The following is a 25729-nucleotide window of genomic DNA, read 5'->3' as shown; positions in this document are numbered from 1 at the left end:
CCACTGCCTAAATTTAGCAACACGCTGAAGACTGTGTTGTTAAGAAGTGGTAATACCATGGTGCTGTAATGAACCGGGGCTAGTCAGCAGTCCCTTTGAGAGTTTATGTTGACTGTCTATATAAAGAGCTTGTAAAAAATGGCACCAGATTAAGTGTAAGGGGCTTATGTGAGTGAATGTAACCTCACACAGACAAAACTGGAAGAGGAAAACCCCAAGAGAGACAGAAAATAAGATTGGCCTACGTTTTTAAGCGTCTTTATCCAGGATAGTAAACCAACACACAGACCTATGTGCAGTAGCTACACTATATAACAAACATCACATCACAATGATGATCTGAAATGTTGGGGCAATGCATTTATATCCAGGTATCTTGCTCTGATTCATGTAACATTGTCTAAGAACTGCACTTTGACTCGGTAAACCCATTAGAGGAGTTAATATGAAGTTATCTTTCATTCACTGACTTCACAGTTCATAAACAGCTTACAATTACACAAACCTTAATCCTGTCTTCACCCCAAGAGCCCCATGAATAAATGTATGAATACACCGTCAGTATTTCTTTAGCTTTGATGGGGTGTGTCAGTTAACAAAGCAAATCTATTTTAATTAAATGCCCATGAGGGGTAAAGCCGTGCTGTTTCCTTTCAACCCAGATGTGGTTTTGTTTGCCCAGTGAAGCGCACAGAGGCTGTATCAGAATAACTGTAAATGCGGATTATAGAATACACAGAGCAGAAGATAACAGATGCATTGCAATTAATTATTTTAAATAAAATACTTAGAACAAGGTTCCATTTCTGAAGCACTGACAGAACAGCTTGGAGAACTGTTGCTAAAAAAAATTTAAATATAATTTTTTAAATATGCATGGAAACGCCTCACATTTATTTACTCTATACTATAGTGTTATGATCTGGCATACTGGGGCTCATGAAAGCCAAAATAGGACAATGATTAAATTTTGTAAGTGCTGCTAAAAGTCATAGCGACTGCCTCTATGAATAAACCTTTTAAAAATGGATATTCAAAGGCATATGATATTCAAAAACAGAATAAATTGATATCTCAGGAACATTACAAACTCTTATACAAACACCTGTGAGTGATGTGCCACACAAGACAGCTTTGTCACTTTTAAATGTCTTTTCCAAAATGGGGTGATAGAAGCGTAGCACTTTATGGGAAAAACCTGAGCACTGTCAGTTTTAAAGTTGTGTGACCATTTCCTGCCCAAACTGTGGTGCACTGGTGTTAGAATAAAGTCACTGCTTCCACATATCAGCACTCTTTGTTTGATAGAATTTCTTACCATGACATTTGGTACACTACAGCAGTCTAATGCTATCCAAAGGTCCTATCTATTCCAGATTTTTGTTGCACTAACATGAATATTAGAGTCATACATAAAATAGTGAAGCTGCAAGTTACTGTAAAACTTCAATTAAAAGCCTAGTCCCAGTTAAACGCCCAGTCCCTTTTACTAGGCTGGTGTAGCTACACATTTTGATTATAAAGGCCTGTCTCAATTAAAGGCCTGGTCTGGTTGCCAAGCACTTCATTTTTATAAAAGTTCTTCGGATGTATAAAACCAAGTTGTTGGCTACCCTCTTGAGCTAACATTAGTTAGCTAACAAATATAAATGTTTAAACCTTTTGTCAATATGGAGATGCTACACATTGTTAGCTCAGTTCATTTCATTTTACTGAAACCATGAGCACCAGAGAAGACCGTAATTAATTCAGATTTACCAGCATGACGAAAAAACAAGTGGTGACTCCCTTCTTCTGAAGCTATCATAAAGTCAGCATATGTGTCCATTCCTCGATTATCCGGTAAATTATTTATATTTCTTTAGTTCATAAGGGTTCACCGATGAAAGAATCAAAAATATGTTTCATAAAACGTAATCCAAGTTATGAATATTGTTTTAGCAAGATATAGTGGTGTTGTCTTGGGTGCTGTGAAACAAGTGTTGCAACATAACATGTAATTGATATGTTATCTGAAGCCTAATTTTTATAAACGTTATATTCATACTGGTTTGATCGTATTTCTTGATCTTTGCTGAGCAACAGTTTTGTGTAAAGGAATTAAAGGCCCGTCCCTAATATAAGCCTGTTGAGTTCATTGATTTACGCAAATAATAGCCCGGGCTACTAATTGAAGTTTTACGGTAATTCTGGAGAAAGATACTTGATTGTTAAGTCTCATTCTTGGGATGTCAAATACCGACGCTTTGGGTTGGCGGTTCACTCCGACAACCTACCAAAGGTTGTCAGTATTTAACGAACTGAGAGTGAGACTCAACAATCAGCTGTTTTTGTTGTTGTTTTTCTCTCTCTTTAATGTACTAATTAAACAGTATCTCGTCCGTGAACTCTTGGCTGATGATCCCTCAGGGTAACGTACAGCAGCGTTGCCCTGCCTGAGCAGCTTTAAAGTAATCTCAGAACCTTGTCCCCATATGACGGTTGAATGGAGTCCAACGACAACATCCAATAATCTAATTCATTATTCTTGACTGCAATGGTGTGACAATCCATCCACAAAACCCATCATCCAGCTACCTCTTTAATTAATCAATTACAGCCGACTGTGGAGGTGAGAGGATCCGCCATCAATCCAGTGGATCTACCTTTATAGCTCTGTGTCTTCTGTGTCTTCTAAAGGTCACTGACATTGAATGTGGGTCCTTTGAAAGACCTGAAAGTCAAGCTAAACCTCGGCCTCCTCCCCAAATGACAACCATCAAACAGTGAATTTGATTTACATGAGGATTTTGTACTCATAGTGGTACTTGTTGTAAAGCCCTGTTGCATACCAGTAAGTCAGCAGGTCACTCAAGATTTCTGTAAACCTGCCACCAGCACAGATTGTACAAAGCTCGGTAGAGGAGCCATCTGTCGTCCCGGCTACCATAACAACCAAAATCCAACTAATACCACTCTACTCCTGTCTAAGCTATAAGAAAGGAAATCCTTGAACATTCGCAAGAGTCCATTCACAAGACAATCCTTTAAACTCAGTGACTCTAATAGCATCTCACAGCTTACAGCAAAGAAGTTATTTAATAGGCTGATTTCATTCATGATTACATGTTCCTGCAATAGCTACAAGAAAATATGGAGGACTGTATTAGCACAATGTGGAGTACACAACATTGTTCATGTTCTGTAGCAGATACACTGGATAAATCTGAGACTGATCCAAAAACCAACAAAGACCAAGTGACCAATATAGATTCACTCCAGGACACGGCCTGTTTATTACACTCCATATCCCACCCCCAAAACTGCCCATGTCTCGGAGCCTACTCTCTGACAGTCACATACACAGCATTATTTTTGCACACGCTGTGCCCCAAACAGTAAAGTTCTAATGAATTAATCAGATTTTCTCTGTAACAACCTTCGTTGACAGGCTGGGTAAGCTGAGGGGAGGGCTCCGAGGTCGGGAGGTCATGGTTATAAGCAAACGGGAGGCGGTGATTGGCACTCACTCACGCACACGACACGGTGTCCGTCCACAGTGTGGGATTACAGAGGACAGCGGAGAGGAGTCATTGACAGAACTGAAGGCACGGTAAGTGAAATGTCTCTCTTGCTTACCAACAGGACACTTTGATAACTCAAGCTATCTCACAGAAACAAGATTACGGCAAGTTTGAGGAATATTATTTCTTGATTTCTTTACTTAAATCACTTGTAAAGTCAAAAAAGTACTCTTTCTACTACAGTAGGAAGTTATTCAGAAATTGTGATTGTCCTGCTGCAGGAGTAAGTCATTGATGGACTCTAAAAAACAATAAACTAAGAGTGACCTTAAATCCAAAACTAACATGCATCCAATCATCAAAGATTTATCAGAATTGTGTGATTTAGTAACCCATTCTTTTCATCGTTTTTATTTGCAGACTGGATTCATAACTTTCCAATCAACATGTCAAAGTGAGTATCAAGAGTTTTGGCTCATTTTCTTATTGACTCAGCAGCTATCCTGACACAGTAACTGGTTTACATTAGGTTTACACATTTTCAATTGAATTGCTTAGGGCATTGGAAATTCCATTAAAAGACATTTGATGAAGCTCCACCTTTCTAATCGTAATGATTTATGCCGCCTCAGAATAAACAGGAAATAACAAACAAACTTAATCTTTAAATTCATCTTGTAACTTCAAATTTAAAGCATTACATTGATTTTATGATTTAATAACCTGATTTTTGAAACTTGAGGCATCATGATCCACGCTGGGATCAAAGTGGATAACAACTTTATAAGAAAGAAGCCCAGTGGCTTTCAGTATATGTTACATCTTGGCAGAGGGTCTTCCAGGATGCGGATAAATCCTGATTAAGGTGGATTGTGTGGATTTGATCTTGGAAGCGAGGTTTACAAGACAGGGGAAAAGTTTTAAAGGGATTACTTGGCACACACCCGAAGGAGGCAAACACCACCGAGGATTACCTGTTTGTTTACAGCTATATGCGTGAAGCAAAGGGATTGTCCTCACAAGGTTATGTAACTCTGGGAATATTAAGAAAAATTGGGTGTATTGATTCAGAATTTCACACGTGTACCAAGAAATATTCAACACTCAGTATCATGGGTCTATTCTCAGCTGAAATGTTGGATCAGTTCAAGAGGTTTTCAGGAATATGCCACCTCTATGAATCTAGCCAAGCACCATGCATGAGTTCATAAACCACAATTTTAATTAAATTCTAAGCTTTTCATTTTACATGTCACGAAGCAAAATGTATTGACTTACCAAATCACAGTTATGTCCTACGTCCAGATCAGACACCTGTGCCAGCAGGTGCATTTCCATCCTGAGCGCTAATCCATGCAGCAGTGAGGTGGAGGGCTCGGGGGATATCCTATAATTGGAAATGACAACTATGGGAGGCGGTCGTCGCACAACATTATCGCCTAAGACCACTTTAGAAGTAGAGAAAATAAAGTTATTTAAAGGAAGAAACTACTGAGAGGACATTAAGACTTTGTCCTAAGGGTCTTGTTTTTTATTTAACACATCCAGTGAGCCTAAAAGTGTTTTAAAGGGGGAAATAACAGTGATTCACTGCCTTTTACTTTTCCTCTCTTTTCAGGGTATTCAAGAAGACCGCCGGCAACGGACATGTAAGTGGCCTCTATAATATAGTCATTACAGGGCACCTCTCAGGCATAGGGAGGAGTGCATATTGTATGTAGCCCGTCCAACTCCCAGAAATAACTTTCAAACTCTTGTAACCTCAGCGGAGGCGTAACTGTTTTCCTTTTTGATTTTTTTTCTGTTTCTCCCAGATTGCCCTGTACTTGGGGAAAAGAGACTTTGTGGACCATGTGGATTCAGTGGAAGTAGTCGGTGCGTGACACAACGTCTGGTTTAACATCCTCAAATTTGCACATACACGGGTCGCTGTGTGTTCTAATGCTTTTGGCTTTCCTCTCATTTGCAGACGGTGTTGTTAAAGTGGACCCTTCTGGTCTTGACGGCAAAAAAGGTATTAAACTAGTCATTATGTGGATCTGTCCCAAACAAAGATTTTTTTCTTAAGTCTGTAGAATATGATTTGTAGGCCTGGACATCTCTGCAGCACAATACTTAATTCAGAATAGTATTTTGACACATATTTTGCCTTTGACCAATGTTGCTCCTATAGCAGTAGACAAGTCTATACTGCAGTTTTGATAAAATTCTAATTAATTGTTCAGCCCGAATACAAAGACAAAAATACACTTAAAACATTCCCTTCCATTGCAGTGTTTGTCTACCTTGCGTGTGCCTTCCGCTATGGAAGCGAAGACTTGGATGTCATTGGGCTGTCCTTCAGGAGAGACATCTGGATACAGCGTGTTCAGGTGTATCCACCCACAGGTGAAAACACAGCCAAATCACCAATGCAGGAATCCCTCATGAAAAAAGTTGGAGAGCAAGGATGTCCTTTCTCCTTCCAGGTGAGGAGTCATCTCACTTTACATAACACATCAAATCCTGTCCGGTCAAACACCTAATTGGGCAACCTTCACCTTTGCTGTCTCCAATGTTATTTATTATTTTGCCTTGTTTCTACTTGTCTCAGATACCGGCAAACCTCCCATGCTCAGTCGCCTTACAGCCTGCACCAAATGATTCTGGCAAGGTACCACTACTGTCCATTTTCAATACTGCTTTTCATTCACTCTTTAAATGTTCGACAAACACATTCATCTTTGGGTTATGCTCTGTTGTAGGCTTGTGGCGTGGACTTTGAGGTTAAAGCATACGTCGCCAACGCAGCCAACAATGCAGATGAAGTCATTGAGAAGAAGTATGTACGCCCACAGTCAAACCACGTTGTCAGACGAGTCTTGTATTGCATTCTTGAGCTGCAGCAAAATAGAGGGCTAACCATGACCCTCTTTGTGTCTTTTTTTTTTTTTTTTTATCTTAGGGACACGTGTCGTCTGATGATTCGCAAAATACAGTTTGCACCAGCCAGCAACAAGGCAGGACCCACGGCTGATATCACCAAGCAGTTCATGATGAGTGACAAACCAGTTCACCTGGAGGCCTCCCTTGAAAAAGAGGTACATTGAAGTCTACACTCTGTATTTCTGTCATCATATGCATATAGCTAATATCGCCAAATGAATAATTTCAAATGAATTCTTTCTTTATTTAGATTTATTACCATGGAGATCCAATTGCCGTGAAGGTAAAAATCAACAACGAAACCACCAAGGTTGTGAAGAAAATCAAAATTTCAGGTGAGCAGTGAGGATGGGGTTAAAGCTTGATAAAAGTTAAAGGTATAATATACAGGATTTTCTTTAAACAGTATATAGAATCATGCAAAAACTCCTCTCAATCATCATTTATGACCAACTAGAAGTGTGTGGGGGTGTATTTATCTGCAGAGACTCTACCCTCTGCTTGTATGTTCTTATTTTGCTGTGATCGGGACATTTTTGAGCACATTGCGCAGGTGAGGTTGACTCTTTAAAAGAAGGTTGCAACCAGGTACCAGACCGCCAATTTGGGGTTTGCTTCCACTTGCACCTTCCATGGTGATACTGTTTACAAACAGTAAATCCTTAATAAATTGTGTTTTCTACCTAGCGCATAAGAGTGAAAAAGAAGACGAAAAAGGGTTCAAGTGTGTCTGTGTATGTATATATGAACAAGAGTAATATATTTGAACTGATCACTCTAACAGAGCTATTTTTCATTTTTAGTTGAGCAGCTAACAAACGTGGTGCTGTACTCATCTGACACTTACACCAAGCCAGTCTGCTGTGAGGAGTTTGGGTAAGGCTTTCAGATTTCATTTTCAATTTAATTAATTTACGAATTAGAATTTTCTACTAAATTAAATATCTCTCTGCTAGAGTATATTCTCACGTCGCGATACCCCTAAATCTAATCAATACACTGCTACACACAGGGAGACAATTAACTCCAACTCTACATTTGAGAAGTCCTTCCAAGTCACCCCCCTGCTGGCCAACAACAAGGAGAAGAGGGGTCTTGCGGTGGACGGACGGCTAAAAGACGAAGACACCCACCTTGCATCAACTACTCTGTAAGCCACTCGAGGTCTCTCATCTTGTGAGGTTTTCATCCTCTTATTGAGAAGTGGTGGCTGTACAACTCTACACTGTGTCATCCACTTAACGTGTCTTAGACCAAATCCTCAAGGTGTGAAGGGTAAACTATTCCTGTCTCCTCACAGGAGTCAAGGAGACAAGGAGATGCAGGGAATCATCATCTCCTACAAAGTCAAGGTCAATCTGATGGTGTCTGGCGGAGGGTAAGGCTTAACTAGATAGAAAATATTCACACATAAAAACTTGAAATTGTGCAGACTAAAGGTTTATTTTATTGTGCTCTCTCACCAAAAGCCTGTTGGGTGGCCTAACAGGAAGGTAAATATTCATCTCTTTCATTTGTGTTCACATGTTATTAGTGTAAATAATATGTATGTTACTATTCTGTGTATTTCTAATAATATAACCTTGTTTTTCACTTTCAGCGATGTCACTGTGGAGCTTCCTCTCACTCTGATGTCCCCAAAACCTGCAGGTGAGTGAAGTGTTAAATGCTTCCTGAGACATTTCACTTAAACCAAAAACACAGTGCGGATTTATTAACCTGTGTCATGTCACGGTCCTCCCCTTTTATCCTTCTCCTGGATGTCATTGCTGCATCCTGAGCAGAAGTGTGAGTATATTACAGTCTCTATGAAAAGACATGGATTTGCCTGTAGCTTCGATGTTTGTGACATGCTGCTTATATTTTCTCCTGTGTGTTTGTGTGCTTTATGAACCACAGCGTATTGGATTAAAGCCTCTTTAGCTCAGGTGAGATCCCCTCTAATTCGCTACATCTTACAGTGTTTACTACTTCAAGGTGCTACAATGCATGTCCTACCTCTTAAATGAATACTTAATTTCAACACTACGGTGTTGGACTCATCATGATTCAAGTTCATGATGATTATATCAAAAAATAATCTCAGGACTGTTTCGTTTGTTAGACGAGCATTTGCATCATAAACTTAATGAGGTCTTATGAAATAAGCATAGATGTAGGTCCACGAGTGAGTGCACCATTTCCCTCTACAACCCTGCTGCTTTTGGATTAAATATTACATTTGAATCATTGTTGCTCCACCTCTAAGATGACATTTTGTTAGATTGTCTCATGGCTGCTGACTGGGAAGTTGCACAATAGCTATTTCTGTATGCATTAGATATAAATCCCACCTTATCCATATGCAAAAAGGGGTAGTCTGCATTTGTAACAGGTAACATGCAATTTCACAGTTGCATGTTACCTATTTTGCCTTTGCGGTATATAAAATAAAAAAGTTCATTACCTTGGTGTTATGTTGAACTTGCAGAATCAGTTGTTTGTTCCATGCCAACAGGGCGGACATCTCAATCGAAGCCATGGAGGACTGAGACAACCAGCTAAGGAAAATCATCTCTCTGACAGAGAACACAGAATACAAAGGAACTCAACAACGATGAAGAAAAGCACCAAGTGTCACCAAGTCACTACAATGTTCTTAATTCATCTGTAAATATACGTTTTTATTAGGCATTACTGTGAGAACTCAAAAAGAGTCACTGAAAAGAGTCTAAACTCTGAGTGACATTCCTCTGATTGCCATTATAGCACTGAATAGAAATAAACATGTGTTGTACATTTTTCTTTGTCAAAAGGAAAGTCCCATAGTATGTAGTGTTATGAATACCAACCATGCAGGCATTTATTTATTCTTAAAGTTTATTGCTGTGTCATTAGATACATTGATTTGTTGACTGAATGTACAACTGTGGCTTGAATATCCCCAAAACACTCCTACTTGTAACAAGAGAAGTTAATAAACATAAAACACCTTTGTTTCCCTGATTATTCGGTTGTGTTTATTTTGCCCAGTATTTTCATATTAAGACTTAGATTTTGTTTTTAAAACTGAGAACATTATTGTACCAACAAAGTGCTTGATTAGAAATTTGACACATTCAAAAAAAGATAATATAAAAGTGTGAAAAACTGCATTTTGTTATCAAAGCTCTTTGGATCCATCTGTTTCTTTTCTACTCAGACCTCACCCAGACACCGTCATTTTTATGTTAACTGTATACATTTCATTTGGGGCTAAAATTAACAGTTACTGACGAACAAATGTTTCTCTGAAACATTGCCTTAAAGCACTGGTCTGAATCATACAGCTAAAGATAGAAGCTATAAAGCTGGCTATCTTTTTGCTACACATTGATGCGGTTTTCACAGGGACCACTTGTGCCAAAATTGTGACTCACAAGGAAAACCACAGGTTTAGACAACCTTCCTCTTCGTCTGCTACTTTCTTTTCTATTTGCCCTTAACAACAAATACACTAGCTGGTGAAGTAGCTTTAGTAAAGTGTCAACAGCTAAATCAGCATAACATAATTGTGGGCCTACTACAGCGATACTCAACCAACAGCTTGCAGGCCTAATCTGAACCCTGATAAGGTGCCAGTTGGCCCTCCAAACATTTTCTGATTCTCAAAAAAAATTGCAATTGAAAAATTGACTCACATTGTGAATTTTACTTATACATCTAATGTAAATGATACAGATACACCAATCGATTGGTTGCTGACCAGAATCAGCCGATCAGACATGACCGGTGACCAGCCAGTCAGTCTCAGATATAGTCAGTCCAGTGCCGATCAAATTTACACGCATGTGAGATGGCGACACAAATGGCATGGGATGGCATGCATGCTGCACATGATTTTAGAGCTACTGTGTTAAGCTAAGTAGCAGACTGGGTTTAACCAGTGAAATCTGGATTATTCACTGAGTTGCTAAGTAGCCCAAAAATGTAGCATAGCAAAGCTGATGCTCATGTAAGTGGATGGAAGAAGCTAAAAACACTTAGTTTCTTAGTCAGGGAGGTAAAACTCAATAAAAACACAAATAGGGGTGGTCTACCCTGGTCTGCTAGTTATCTGATTAGTCAAGATAACTAGCAGACTACTTTGGTACTGGAAAATAAGCTCTAACGTTTCACATAGAAAAGCTTATGCTAACCATTTCATGTAAGTGAATGGAAAATGCTAAACGATTAGTGCCATATTCAGAGAGGTATAGTTACACAAAAATACAGATTTAGGTGGTTTAACCTATTTGGCTGGTTATTCAAGTTAGTTTTATTACCAAGCAGGGCCCATTTGATAGATTTGGTAGTTTATTCCGTGGCAGCAAAACATTTTAATGCTAGTGATTCAAAGCAAAATAAAGCTATTTGAGCTGAAAGGGTGTGATCAGATCACGGTCCTGAAAAATGGTGTGATCAGTCAAATGAGCTGTTTGAAAACTAGGTTTTCTATATATATTTCTACGTATTTATCATGTATGTATTTTTATATTTCAAGTCAAGTTTCCAGTGGTTTAAAACAAAAGTTCCAAATATGTTTGTGTATGCTGTCATTAACAGTTCTTAGAAAGAAAGAAAATCAGAATCTACCAACATCGGAATCGGCAGGTCAGACTTCCAATATCCAAGTTCTGGATATTGGACGTCTGACCTGCCGATTCCGGCCAAGAAAGTTGCAATCAGTCTTTAGAAAATATGGTACCAGAGTCCATAAAAATAGCTTGTTTATCAAAAACAATGCCAAGAGAAGATGCCCTGTACTCCTCCCAGAGGTACAATCTAAGCCCCAAGTGTCCTCAAAACCTAGAAATGCACACACCTGACCTGTGTGGAGCTGCTGCAGCTGGCTCCTGGCCTCCTGCCATTTTGCAAAAGCAAGTCGAGTAACCCTGGCCTGGCGTCGGAGGGGTCAAAGGGTACAGATGACCCTGGCCCAAGGCCAAGGGTGGGCCCATGAAAAAGGTCTATGGTTGACCCTAAAATGAGATCAGTTACAACAATTTACTTACTGTCTTAAATCACTGACAAGACAAGTTATGTGGATTTACACCAGTGGTTTCCAACTGGTGGGTCAAGGTCCACAAATGGGTCGCAGGTCCATTCTGAAACTGACTTGCTAATGTGTCAAGTTTGTAAAAAAAAAAAAAAAAACACTTTATATTGAAGTACAGTGAATATGTGTGCAGCAAAGGGTCATTTTCTGTTGTACAGAAAATAAAAAACAGACAGCAAACTAGCTTGACGACACCAAACGCATGTATGATGCTGAATATTTTATACTGTGTGGACCTTGAACTAATGACTAAGGACAAATTTGGACCCTGTGGCTGGACCAGTTGGGAACCACTGATTTACACGATAAATAAATGTAATTTTATAATTAAAACACATTTCAATGTGCCATTTTATACTCTCTAATCAGGCACTGGAGGGCATTTTCAGCCCAGGACACACATGTGACTACCTCTGCTTTTTAAAATAAGAAAACAAGGTCTTAACAGTAGATAGAAGTAAAAGTACCCCCCCTTATTGGGTGTGGATGAGGGGCCCACTTTTGAAAATGTGGTCCCCCTGCCTGCATTTGCAAACCTCTGGCCTGCCTGGCCTACAGTGTGTATATGTTCACTCCTTCTGTCACCAAAATCTATTAAAATACACTTTGTTGGACACATAAAGAAACAGCACTGTATCCTAATTAAAAAAATGGACATGTAATAAGGCTTTACATTACCATCTCTGCCGTTTCTCAGTAGTTGCCTCTTGGTTGCGCTATTTCACTTCTGTAGGTTTAAGAAAACAATAGCGCTGGCTAGTGCAGGATAAAGATACACTACTTGCTCCTCTCCGGTCTAGACATCACATCATTAGCCAAGTCAGCTAGTTAGCTGTTTATTTTTGGACAAAATGTCAACCACGACCGGCGGCGGAGAGTTTGGCAACCCTCTACGAAAGTTCAAGCTCGTCTTTCTGGGCGAACAGAGTGGTAAGTGGGGAGCGGCGGACTTGAACCAAGTGTTAATTTGGTCGGATGTGAGGAATGTTAGACGAAGTGGCTAAGACTAACGTAGCATCGGCTAGCTAGGTTCTAGGGCTAGTTTGCTGTTGGCTAGCAGGATAAAGTTATCCACCGGTTGTGAACGGCCAGTGATGATACAAAGCTAAATAATAATATTTCAGCGTCCACAATACGTTTAAGAAAGAGTTAGGTCGCATAAAGATAATGGACATGACATTTTTTCTTACTCGTGATGATGTCATTGCTTAGCTGGCTAGCGCTAAATCGGCAAGCTAGCTATGCATCTCGCCCTTTAGCGATGAATGCTCACAAAACGTAGAGTTACCGTTTCATAACATGAACGTATTTGGTTTATCTACATATTGGCTTGTTGCCAGCTTAACGCAGTGAATATTGTCCTTACCGTGGCCATTTGTGATGCATCAGCATCATCTAAAAGCTAACGGCAGTTGGCTAACTACTTTTTAGCTAGCGTTAGCAGTTAGCTGTGCTAGACTGAAATGCACTATCTGTAACGTTCGTTAATAATGACGTTCACTTCTCAATGAAATGTGACTGTCAAGAATTTGTTACGAATTTTTGCTTCCAGACATCAGACTGTGAATTCAGTTTGCCCGTGTCTGTATGTGTAGCGCTATTCAACTCACTAGCATCATTAGCTTCCCACGGCAGCACCCTTGCAGAGCCACGTCGGCCAGTGGGTGCAGAGCAGTCGGCCTTAACCCCACCATTTACCGTCAGCTCACAGGGACTGGCACTGACTTTATCGTGTATTATTGTATTTTAGGGATGATTGCGGAGGATGGCAGTGGCATACTCTCTCATCACGAAACAAATAGAAGTAGCCAAGCCTTTTTCATTTTCCAAAATCTTGTGGCTCCACCCATACTGCCAGCTCAGCGTGTGGGTTCAGCTGTCCACATTGCATCAATGATAATAGCACTTTACTCACCATGTGTTGTCACGGACTCATTGATTTTTTGTCTTTCTCCTAAAATGCAAAAATAGAAATTATACACAGGGGTGTTTAATCTTGACTTTGCTTTTTTTTATGTATAAATGGTCTTTTATTACCAGGATCAAATCTCTAAGTGTCTATTGCTGTGTTTGTACAGTTGGGAAGACCTCACTCATCACCAGGTTTATGTATGACAGTTTCGACAACACTTATCAGGTAATAACATATGTTCATCTCAATATGACGCAGAATTAAGGCACTGATTGATTGCATTATGATCAATGTGTGATGTTTTCCAAAAGGCATTTTTCACATGAGACATTATGACTTATTAATCACAGGTGTAATCGATAACATTAATTATTTATGGCTGTTCCATGATCTTCCAGATTCTGTTTTAGCGTACATATTGACTTACTGGTTTGATATGGGAACACTTTAATGGAATAGGGCCATCGCTAATGTTTTTAGCTTCACCTGTGGTGTTCCTTCTGATGAGTCAAAGTGTTTTGAAAAAGGTCTATAGATAATGTTTAATACACAATGTAGTCATCAACTTAGTCTAATATTTATTCTTAGATATATATCTTATGCATTGTCAAGTGTCATGCTGATAACAATGTTTAAATGCAATGATTGTCTTACAGGCAACTATTGGCATTGACTTTTTGTCAAAAACCATGTACTTAGAAGATCGCACGGTAAGCCCTGTATATGTTATTCTAATTCTCATCACTCCCATTGTTGTAGTTTTACAACTGCTAGAAAAGCTTTAAGCATGCATTTGCTTTTTATGTAATAGCCACCATTTATTTCCCTTTCACCATTTCACATTGTTTTCACATTATCCTAGATTTTCTCATTCATTTTGTCAGACATTTGATCATGTTTTTAGCTTCCATCATTATTTCAAGTTTTTGTTTTCCTTCCATCCCCTGGCTGGGTCATGAAACGCCCTCCCCCTTCCCACAATCATTTCACGGCTGGCCACAGATTCGGCTGCAGCTCTGGGATACAGCCGGACAGGAGCGTTTCCGCAGCCTCATCCCCAGTTACATCCGCGACTCAGCCGCTGCTGTGGTGGTTTATGACATAGCCAGTAGGTATCATGGCCTTGCCTCACCTCCTTGTCCTTCGTTTCGTATGTGGAAGGGCAAAAAAAAGAGCATATACTAGCCTTGCAAACCCCACTGGACAGCATGATGAGGATATATTTGCATCAGCTGTGGTGATACTAAAGCATTTCTCCAGCAGTGTCCAGGGGGGTCTATGCTTCCTTTATGCTGTTACATATGAGGCTGATGGAAGAAATAACAGTAAATGCCTTCCAATGTCACCTCATTGGCAGAGATCCTCTGAAACAGGCTATATAATGATTCACCAGGGCCTACTCTTACATGTCTTATCAGCGTAACGCTGGTCATCGCTGACCCTTCTGCATTTGAATGATTCTCCCCATTCCTCCATAAAAAGGCCATTTTCATCTCTGCTGCTTGGCTTGCAGTTCCTTTATGTCTGTGCTATTCTCCACTTTCTTGTTCTGCCTTTCCCCTCCTTTATCTCTTTGTCCTTTTCTTCCCCCCTCCGTTCCAATCCTCAGGTCCGGCTCCAGCTTTGGGACACTGCTGGACAGGAGCGTTTTCGTAGCCTAATTCCCAGCTACATCCGTGACTCTACCATTGCCGTGGTTGTTTATGACATCACCAGTGAGTCAGGGCTGTACTCTAACCTTTCTGTAGGGGTCTAGAGCAGTTGAAAGGAAGCTGTGTTTGCATAGTTGCTACTCTAAGTACTTCTGCTAATAACATTCAGAATCTCTCTAAGTATATTTCCTTTCTTCAAGCTTCTAATACTTTCTCTTGCTAACACGACTACTCTATGAGCTTTTCTTCACTAAGATGCTCTACCTTTTTAATGAAGACTTAATAACTGCTTGAGCACTCTTTTAACCATAGCTAGATAACAAAATGTTTTACGTCTTTTGTGGCTACATGTGGTCGATGTCTGTAGTAATTTTGTGTGGGTTTTTTTTATCCACAGATCTTAATTCATTCCAGCAAACCTCAAAGTGGATTGATGATGTTAGAACAGAAAGAGGAAGTGATGTCATTATCATGCTTGTTGGGAACAAAACAGACTTGGCGGATAAAAGGTACATGGTTGTGTGAGATGTGTGAAAGATTGTAATGATTTTCTTACTCTAGTTACAATGATTTATAAATAGACTGTTTTATAATTCTAGAGCAACTAGAAAATAGGTAGCATCAAGTAGGGATAGGCGATATATCGATTATACTCGATGTATCACAGCTTGTTTAGTGGGACGTATAAAATGACTATTACACAGTCATCGACTATAAATTGTCACAGCATTTATTTTTTTTAAAGCCACCAGCATGAAACTCATTTTGGCGTATTGGTTCGCTCGCAGCTCTCCTTTGACTGGGTGATAGTGTGAGCAGACAAGGCGTGTGTTTTTGTGTCTGCAGGGCTCCAGACTATGTCCGTTTAGTCGCATTTTGCGACCATGGAGCACCAGTGTGACATGAAAATATTATTATTAAATGGACTGGAGAGGCGTTAGTTTGTTTCCTGCTCACAGGGAACAGTTTACCGTTACTGCTAACTGCTAACATGTAACTGTTAACCAGAAGTTCACAGCAAAAACATCAATGCTTCAAAATAAAAGCACCAATGGATCCGCTTTGATTTATTTAATTGTAACAATACTTAATTCAACTTTATTACAACAGTATTTTATTTAACTTTATTATAGCAGTACTTATTTCAACTTTATTATAACAGCATTTTAATTAACCTCATTGCAACCATAGTTTGCTTACCTTTTTTACAACAGTACTTTATTTAACTTTATCATAACAGTACTTAATTTACCTTTATTATAGCAGTATTTTAAGTAACTTTATTGTAACACTACTTCATTTAACTTTATTATAGCAGTATTCAGGTGACCTTTTAACAGTATTTGCATTAACTTTATTGTAACCATAGTTGACTTGCCTTTTTTACAACAGTACTTTATGTAACTTTATTAAAACAGTACTCACTTTACATTTTTTACAACAGTTCTTAATTTAACTTTATTGTAACCACAATTTACTCACCCTTTTTACACAAGTCTTTAATTTAACTTTATTATAACAGTTTTTTATGTAACGTTATTATAACAGTACTAATTAACATTTTTTACAGTAGTACTTTTTTAACCTTATTGCAACAGTAGTATATTCAGTAATAAAGTAGTATTGTCATCTATGGTAATTTAGAGGAGATTTCAAAATAGAGATATGTTTTGTGTATTGCAATATAGCTTAAAAATACTACGATATTATTTACTGAGCATATCGCCCAGCCCTGGTATTAAGTATTATAGTATATAAACTGCCAAAGCCTGGAGTCCCACTTTTTTTCCCCTCAGTGTATCCCATCTAATTTTGACTCTTACCATCCCTTGGCATTTTACATACTTCAGCCTTTTTATTAGTGATTTAAGTACTTTTATTTATGTATTTCTTTATTTCTTATGATTTGATCATGTTTCTGTTCTGCCTTTTTTTCCGTTGCTTTACTTTTTTGTTCCCTTTCCTGCTCTGTTCTCTCCATGTCATTTTGATTTGATTTTTTTTGTGTTTCCCTCAACACCACACTCCACACCACCCCCTCCCCTCCTCCCTTCCCGGGACCATGGCAGGCAAGTTTCTGTTGAGGCGGCAGAGAGGAAAGCTCGTGAGCTCAATGTGATGTACATAGAGACCAGTGCCAAGGCTGGCTATAACGTCAAACAGGTTGGTGTCCAGCAACAGCAGGTGTAACAGTGCTGACAGTGTTCTTTAGGTTAGGGAGGCCAGCCTGTGCCGTCCGGGATGTACAACTCCTCCATGTTTTCATTATATGGATCAGCGCGTGGCTGTTGAATGAATGAGTGATCTCCGGAGTTGTTCTCCTGCTGCTTCATCTTTACTCAGCACAGCAGCTTCTTTCCCTTCGTCTCCCTCTCTGTCTGTCTGTGTTTTAACTAAACTAACCTCTCTCTTTTTCACCCAAAAAAACAAGACTCTGTGTTGAGCTCTCTTTGTTTCTCTCTCCATCTCCTCCCTCTCCTTTTGGCCTGTCCTCTTTGCGATGTTTCTTTCCACATCTGTCTGTTCGTCCATCCCCCCCCCTCTGCTTCCACCTGAGCAGACAGATCACCACGGAGGAGGGCGAGCAGAGAGCTAAGGAACTGAATGTCATGTTCATTGAAACCAGCGCAAAGACTGGCTACAATGTGAAACAGGTAGAGATTCTGCTCTCTTGAGGTAGTTGAGCTAATTCTGCCCAAAACAGTTTACATTTAACTCTTTCCACCTCCTTTTTCCCCTCTCGCGGCTCATCATGACATGTCTCGATATCCTCAGTGCTGTATTAGTTGTGTTTTCCCTCCACAGGCTTTGCTTTTAGATGTTTCAGTATGTATTCACCTGATCTGCACAGGGTCACTGCTACTGTGCTTAATTTTCTTGAGTACTTTTGTCTGATTCACTAAAACTTCTGCAGCTTTCAAAATGTTTCTGTGACTGTAATGGATTTGCTCAGTAGAGGAGGTTAGCACGGCAACCTTCACTTTCATGCTGTTATCTCAGCCAGCAATTACAATCACGTTTTGTGTCACTGCTTTACCTGCTTCTTGTGTTTGTACGGAGTTCCTCTGGGGTCACACAGAAGAAGAAAATACTCTGTAAATCTGTGCGAACAGTTTTGGAATCTGTGCCCTTGGATTCATGCTCTGTTTACGTTTCTTCAGCCCACTACCTGAATGTTTACTGTTGCTATGGCAACAAGTGCCTGCTAATGCTGGCCTATATATGTGTAGCTTAATCTTCCAAACAATGACAAGCCCTAAAATGACAATTTCTGACTCATAACTAACAGTTTCATCACTCAGGACTTTAACCATTGTGTTGCCACAAGTTATATTGTCAAAATTAGAAAAATAAAAGCTTAACTCCCTGTGGAGCCACACTAATATAAATGATGGTTGTTTCCACTAGACCAGGGGAAGGCAACCTGCGGCTCCAGAGCTACATGCTTCCTTTTAGACCCTCTCCATTGGCTCCCTGTGGCTTTGACATGAAATTATCTGGAAATTAAGAAGTTATTTTTTAACATTCAGATATGCATTTGTCATTGTTGTAGGCCTACAGTTATTATTGCATTCTACAACAGTAAAAATGTGTAATCAAAACATCAAATTAAAAAGTGTTTTAACATTTTATCAACTTGGTAGAGAAAGATTACCACACACTTACATCTATACAGTATTTCCCTTTATTGTTGAGTTTTCGGGTCTATTAGACCTTCATACTTGTATGCTCTGATGAATGTCTAATAGACCGAAAGCTCAACAATAAAGGGAAATACTGTATAGATGTAAGTGTACGGAAATCCTTCCCTACCAATTTGGACTTTCTGATGTTTCCAGCACTTTGCCAAGACCAAGCCATGCATCAACATTTCATCAACTATAATGTGCATCATACATCTACATTACGACCTGGTGCCCTTTCCTCTAAATTTTGCTGAACTTCAAAAGCAGTGGCTAGCCTGGAGTCTCTCTAGCAAGGCTAGCTGTGGATTACATATCCAAAAATGGCAAAGTCTTGGAGGAAAATGGAGGATTTAATATTGTGAGGACAGATTAATTTTCTTTCCCCACCAATGCTGCAAAGTTTAAGTAGTAAGTAACTGTAAAAAGCCCATTGCGGAGTAGCCACCTTGCAGTAAATCATGTTAATAAATGCTCAGCTATTCATAATGGTTTTTGCCAGTAATGGTTCTTTGACTAGTAAAGGTTGCCGCCCCTGCACAAAACTATAGTATTCAAGTTTTTTTTTTTCTAGGATTGTTAAGTGCTGACCTGCCTTACTCTGCCTTTGTCTGCCCCTGATTGGTGCACCCTGACATTCTTAGCCTAATCTTAAGCAATATGTTTGCTCAAACATGCCTAAACCTAACCAATCCAACCAACAAAGGCAACGAGTACTAGCCAGTCAGAGTGAGACAGGGGTGGGTCATGCCTTCACCATCACCAAAAAAAAATACCTCCAGTGCCCATTTGGTGCTGTGTAGAAAAAACAAAATCCAAGGACACTGTTTATAAAAACGTTGGCACAGACTTACACATTTTTACCATGTGACCTTGGAGGGTTTCCGTGTTTGCCTGTTATTCAATGAAATATATTGATTGGGAGTGACTACTTGTTACTTTGATCACTTTCTGTCTCTACTGAATAGCCTTGTGACAGTAGGGGTGGGTGATGACTATGTTTACACCACATATTGTGAGGCAATATCATCATCAAATTTTTTAGTTTATACTGAGGTAACCATGCCTTCAGTATCACTGGCCAGTGTGGGGGATGGAGCAAATGAATAAGTGAGCTTACATCAGTTCAATAGTGGACTGACAGGATATTTTGCATCAACGTGAACACATTTGAATAGATTACACAAAAATATACTGAGTTTCCAGAAAATCCGCAATATAACAATATGGCAGTTTCATTACATACACCATAGAAGAAGATTTTATCCAGATCACTCACCCCTATTTGAAAGCATTTTACATTTGCTACACATTAGCAAAGGTGCTCAATCATTTAATTCTTCTTTCTTTGTTTTGTAGCTGTTCCGTCGTGTTGCTGCTGCATTGCCTGGGATGGACAGCACACCAGAGAAAAGCAAAGAGGACAGTATCCTTTATAAAGCCGCTTTCAACAGAAACTGTTGTCAGGTTATTATTGCCATGGCTATAATCCTGTAATGAACAGATAAGCTGGTAACAAGTACTCGTAGTTTACCCTGCAGAAAAGACAGAATGTTCAGTGGTGAGATGGCTGCCAGATAACACTGCAGAAAATACTGAAGTGAAAATTGCCAGTTCATCGCTGATGTTGCTTAACCAAGTCCTCTCAGTGATCGACATCAAACTGGAGAAACAGCCAGAGATGACTGTCACCGAGAGCAGCTGCTCATGCTAGTACACCTCACCCTCACCCAGCCTGTCTCCTCCCCACCAACAGCTTGTCTCTCAGTGGCCACTCTCTCCACCCTTGGCGCACTGCCACTGGGATGGAGGACCTGTCTTTTTTTTTTTTCTTTTCTTTTTTTTCCCTTCTCAACTCAGTGACTTTTCAGAGTAACCGTGTGGATGTGCATTACTGTATTGAAACAGATTATCTTGGGGAAAAAAAAGGTTCAAAAGTAAACATTTAAAACAAGGAATAAGTTAAACGATATGTTCAGATTTTCATCCAGTTGCATGGCATTATATAGGATTGCAGACTGACATAGCTAACCGCTCATGAGTTATTGCACAGTTCGGAATCTTAGTGCTGTTACTCTTGTCATTGTTGTAAAGTAAAACTGCTTGGGATTATTTAAATGACTCCGCAGGGCTGAGTTCTCGGCCCTTTGTATTTTACTTTTTTATTTTAAATGGAGAGTTTGCCTACAACTATTCTATCTCTGAGATTACTGATTATTTCTTGCGTATTTTGAGGAAGTAGAGGCAGGATCTTACCAGTGGATTTACGTCATCGCTAACCATCATATTGCCACATTAGACTGAAATGGGCCCTTCTCATTGAGGATTGTGCGTTCATTAGATATTATTTATATCTAACACATCTGTGGGCCTAAACTGCCAAATTCAACAGTGTGTTAGCAGACCAGACTTAATAATTTGAGACAGCATTTAAAACAGTGCAAAAGGGATGCGTAACCAAGTAATGAGGTCATAGATCATCAAAGGGAAACCATCCCAAATTCACTAGCTACTAACCTGAAGCTATGTCTGCATTAAACTACAGCAACTGTCTTACTGATGTTGGTAAATTAGCTGCACGCATACTAACACGTCTGAGGAGGAGTGTTCTGCCATTAGATGCCCCCAAATAAAAAAAGAAGCCAGTGTTTAGTTTTTCCACGCTGATGGAAAGTTGTCACTTTGGTCGCTATGACGTACCCACCATTTCATCGACAGTTTGTGTTGTGTTGAGTACACTATTGCAAGAACATGCAGCATGCTCACCATGCCGGATTTATATGGATAAGAACACAGATGCCTTGCTTGTTTGTTCACCAACGTTGTGCACTGAATCAAGCCACAATATTGTAAAATATAAAAGAAGCCGGCTGACTGGTTCATGGCTTCACTAGTTGTTTTGTAGAGCTGGTAGGTAAGAGTTTGTCCTCAGATACAGCTAACGCTTACTAACACCCTTGCTGTAAAAAAAAAAAAAAAAAAAAAAAAAAAAGTGCAGAGAAGTTAGTTGCAGTATCCTTTTGCTGTATTGCTATTGCCTGTGTAGGACTGTTGGTTTTTTGTGTTTATTTATTTTGTAACTTGGACATACAGATAACATTGTATGCTTGACCAAAAGTACAGATGCTGACACGCATGATGAAAGTTTATTTTATTTATTGTTTGCGTGTCTGCTGGGGCTCCACCTACAGGCGACACTTTGGCCCGGTAACGTTTTTTTTTTTTTTTTTTTTTCCTGTCGCACTGCTAGAAAATACTTTTTGCAGTGTGCGTAGTCAGTAGCTTGGTTTACAGTCACAGGTTAAGGCTGCACTGTCTTCACACACACATACACACACACTCTCACACACACAGTGTAACACAAACCAACTAACTAGCCATAGCACAACAAAAGACACTGGTCATTTTGCTGTAGCTTGTTTTGAAATGTCAGCGTTTTAAAATGGATTTAAAAATGTAAGTATTTAATTACATCAAACGACCATTTTAACATGAGCAGCTCTTCTATTACTTGTCACTGACTAAATACTCAGCTTTGTGCTCTTCTGAATTGTGTCTGTCCATTTGAAATATGCTGTCTACTCGTGTTTAGCAACGTTTGTGTGAATAATGTACTATTACTATCTGATGTATAAAAAGGAGAGTAAATGAAACACAAGTGTAGGCCTATCACATGGAATAAAATAAAGATATTTCACCAAAATTTAACAGGTGTGATCCCTTTCTTTATGAAGCACTGCTGCTGGGAATGGTGGGTTTCAGTCTTATGGCACATTCATCATGCTAATATTTCAGATGCTATTGATCATTACACATTTATGTTCTGTACAACACAGTATTAAGACAAACTCATTGGTATGTGACATGAAGTTAACACAAGTAACAGGTGTAAATCACAATGTTTTATCAAAAATAAAAAGTGAAATGGGACGACAGGTTTTTCATGTAAGAACTGTTAACTATTTGTAGAGCACTTTTCAAGCTAATTTATGAAAGATTCACCACTTTATTTGCATGTCTCTGGTAAATCTGAGTGAATTATTCTTTGGTGCTCACGGTTTCAGTAAAATAACTGAACTATTACATTATAAAGAATCTTACCGAGCTAACGATATGTGTAGGATCTCCATATTGACAAAAGTTTAAACATGTCCTCCTGAGACCTGAAATTTTGTTTGGAATGCATTTTTAATTTCTTCTAGCTATTTGGGATCAGAAGGACCTGATGAGCGTAAAAAACTAAACACTGTGAATGATAATTAATGTCTTCAAACGAGTATGTCCTAATTAACAGCATCTTAGTTTGTTACTGTTGCTAAAATTAGTCACATTTGTATTCCATATCAAGCTACAAACATTATTAATTATAAATAAACAAGTTTCAACCATTAAATGTGATCAGGTGTGATCACGACTTTTGTGTCGGGATCGGCTGCAGATTGACCTGGCAGAGCAGGCTGCCATTTTGTTTTTACATGGATTAATGTATTGTGGTCTTACTGCCACTAGATGGGACAAAAAAGTTTCCACGAACGAGGACAACAGGTCTAAGTAATGGAGAATGATATACACCCAAAGTAAACCCAAAATGTGGTGTACTCATATGAGGACACGGGGTCTCAGGAGGATATATATATTTGTTTGCACAGTCTTAGCAGCTAACTAACATTAGCTTCAGCGGGTAGCAAACAAGACAGTTTAATACATCTAAAGAGGTTTTATAAAAATGAACTACATGGCAACCAGACCAGGCGTCTGACTGAGACAGGCTTTTATGTGTCAAAATGTGTGGCCACGCCCAGCTAGTGAAAGGGACTGGGCATTTAACTGGGATTAGGCTTTTATTTAAAGTTTTTCAGTATGTAGGTTGTTATGTGTGCCTGTATATGATGTGTGTGTGAACAGTCATGTGTTGAACTGTTTAAGAATTGTATGCTGAGATGTTTTAATGTGGAACATTAGCCAATGAGCTACAAGGGATCCAAAAAATTCATAATCAAAACTGTACATATTGTACACACACGTCTATAGGCGATACCATACAGGCATATCTGAGAAATGTGTGTGTCACAGGCCGCTAAGTACACTGAAACTACTCATCACAGGCATGCAATGTCATGACAGAAAGGTGTGGCCAAGAATGAACATGAGATTGCATCACACACACGCACTTACGACTTTCTTGATATTCATCTTTGCCTAAAAACTACGGAAAGCATGTGTTTTCAAACTGAATTTCAGAAACTGAGGTGTTTCAGAAATTTCGTTGACAATTTTGACCCACATAGGCCTGTTTATACCAGCATGGTCTGATTTCCTTTATAGCCATGTCTTATATAGTGGTGGAAAGTAACTAAGTACATTTGCTCAAGTAGTACAATCATGAGGTACTTGTACTTTACATGAGTATTTCCAATTTATACTACTTAACACTTAAACTTCACTACATATTATTGTACTTTTAGCTCATTTATTTTAAAGCTTTGGTTACTTTAAAGAATTTAATTAATACAAAATATAATCAAGTACTCAATTATAATGTCTAATTATAGGTTAAGCTGCCCAGCAATAAGCTATATATAGGTATATATCTGGGTGTTCACACAGACAATAAGCTGGTCTGGACTAAAAACTGGAGTCTGTAGTGGAGGTGTCAGAGAGGAGGATACCGAGAAGACTACTCAGTATTCTGGACAACGCCTCTCACCCCCTGCATGCCACTCTTGAGTCATATCAGAGCATATTCAGCCGTGGACTGAGACCACCGAGGAGCACCAGAGAAAGCCACAGGAGATCTTTTCTACCTGTGGCCATCAAACTGTGTACTGTAAAACTTTAATCAGTAGCCCAGGCTGTTATTTGCTTAAATCACTGAACTCAACAGGCTTATATTAGGGGCAGGCCTTTAATTCCTTTTACACAACACTGTTGCTTAGTTAAGATGGGAAATATTCATTCATTCATTTTCTGCTTATCCTCTTGGGGGTCATGGGGGGCTGGAGCCTATCCCAGCTGATACTGGGTGAAAGGCGGGGTACACCCTGGACAGGTGACCAGACTATCACAGGGCTGACACATATACACAGAGACAGACAACCATTCACACTTACATTCACACCTATGGGTACCAGTTAACCTAATCTGCATGTCTTTGGACTGTGGGAGGAAGCTGGAGTACAGGCCTCAAGCCTCTAATTTGGACGGGCCTTTATTTGTCAACATGTGTAGCCACACCATGCTAGTAAAGGGACTGGGTGTCTAATTGGGACTCGGCTTTTAATTGAAGTTTTAGGGTAACTCCTCCCCCTTCTGTAGGGAGGAGAGCTGAAACAAAGGACACTGACAACAAAATTCACCTATACATTAGGTGCACTACAACTTTTACATGATGTACATTACTACTATTGCTTCTTCAAAATAAGTTAAAAAAAATAGCCGCCCACAGACGCCATAATGGGAGATATGATGAACTCACTGTCTATGGTTTAGTTTTACTCACTGCTTGATGATCCAGGTGCTACGGTTGGTTTTAGAGTTGACTGATTTGCAGGATGTAGGGAGAGTTGCAAGATGACGCTGTGGCATTCCCAAAAATAAACAGGCCTTTCCAAAAAACAAAGTTCAAATCAATGGGGTAAACATTATCAAACAATAAAAACTAAGATTAACCAAAAACACAGCGGTTAAGGACTGTAACCCTGTGGTGTCTTCCATGCTCCACACTCACTTCATCACACCTGTCTTTAATTAAAAGTGCCTGAGATGCCAGGTCAAGTGGCGCGTTAAGTGACTCAAAAAATAATAGGAAACTAGGACTTGCTCAAAATGGCTATAACAACTACTTTTCAATATCTCGTGCAATATTTTCTCAACATCATGTGCAATACTACTTCTCATTGTTGTATCATACACAATTTAATGTTGATTATCAGTATCAGTATGATGTTGCTTTTGCTCATTTAACATGTAACATCTTGTATATTTTGAATATTTTACAT

The 25729-nt window shown here is 39.3% G+C and overlaps 2 protein-coding genes across 6 annotated transcripts; both read left to right on the top strand.

Moving 5' to 3' along the window:
• The first annotated feature begins 3494 nt into the window (after positions 1-3494).
• On the top strand, positions 3495-9413 carry arr3b (arrestin 3b, retinal (X-arrestin)). The gene is made up of 16 exons (XM_078169397.1): positions 3495-3592; positions 3924-3957; positions 5122-5152; positions 5318-5378; positions 5473-5517; positions 5778-5971; positions 6097-6156; positions 6248-6324; positions 6448-6583; positions 6679-6763; positions 7232-7304; positions 7441-7578; positions 7729-7806; positions 7898-7921; positions 8029-8356; positions 8926-9413. The coding sequence occupies exons 2-15, from the start codon at positions 3950-3952 to the stop codon at positions 8084-8086; spliced, it is 1068 nt and encodes a 355-aa protein (XP_078025523.1). The 5' UTR covers positions 3495-3592; positions 3924-3949; the 3' UTR covers positions 8087-8356; positions 8926-9413.
• Positions 9414-12231: 2818 nt separating this feature from the next.
• Positions 12232-22434, top strand: rab41 (RAB41, member RAS oncogene family). 5 transcript variants are annotated; one of them, XR_004502006.2, is made up of 9 exons: positions 12232-12414; positions 13563-13621; positions 14053-14106; positions 15006-15111; positions 15446-15557; positions 17118-17211; positions 17609-17702; positions 20091-20157; positions 20381-22434. XR_004502006.2 is itself a non-coding variant. In XM_033633277.2 (8 exons), exons 1-8 carry the CDS (start codon positions 12336-12338, stop codon positions 20443-20445), a joined length of 636 nt encoding a protein of 211 aa, XP_033489168.1. In that variant the 5' UTR covers positions 12232-12335; the 3' UTR covers positions 20446-22434. The 5 variants fall into 5 exon arrangements, 4 of the variants coding, with proteins under 4 accessions (XP_033489168.1, XP_033489166.1, XP_033489167.1 ...); XM_033633277.2 differs by lacking the exons at positions 15006-15111; positions 17609-17702 and adding an exon at positions 14399-14504; XM_033633275.2 differs by lacking the exons at positions 15006-15111; positions 17118-17211 and adding an exon at positions 14399-14504 and having other exon boundaries at positions 12233-12414.
• Positions 22435-25729: the final 3295 nt, after the last annotated feature.

Source organism: Epinephelus lanceolatus, chromosome 7 (assembly GCF_041903045.1).
Source record: "Epinephelus lanceolatus isolate andai-2023 chromosome 7, ASM4190304v1, whole genome shotgun sequence".
NCBI classification, from domain to species: Eukaryota; Metazoa; Chordata; class Actinopteri; order Perciformes; family Serranidae; genus Epinephelus; species Epinephelus lanceolatus.
This window is presented reverse-complemented; position numbering and strand designations above follow the sequence as displayed.

What these genes read in the sequence shown, in the direction of transcription:
- arr3b (XM_078169397.1), top strand. An exon ending in GGATTCAGTGGAAGTAGTCG is followed by an intron (nt 5,379 to 5,472) that starts GTGCGTGACACA and finishes TCTCATTTGCAG; the next exon opens with ACGGTGTTGTTAAAGTGGAC. An exon ending in CACCTTGCATCAACTACTCT is followed by an intron (nt 7,579 to 7,728) that starts GTAAGCCACTCG and finishes GTCTCCTCACAG; the next exon opens with GAGTCAAGGAGACAAGGAGA.
- rab41 (XM_033633277.2), top strand. Translation starts at nt 12,336, where the DNA reads ATGTCAACCACGACCGGCGGCGGAGAGTTTGGCAACCCTCTACGAAAG. An exon ending in GTTTCGACAACACTTATCAG is followed by an intron (nt 13,622 to 14,052) that starts GTAATAACATAT and finishes ATTGTCTTACAG; the next exon opens with GCAACTATTGGCATTGACTT. An exon ending in AGAGAAAAGCAAAGAGGACA is followed by an intron (nt 20,158 to 20,380) that starts GTATCCTTTATA and finishes AAGTCCTCTCAG; the next exon opens with TGATCGACATCAAACTGGAG.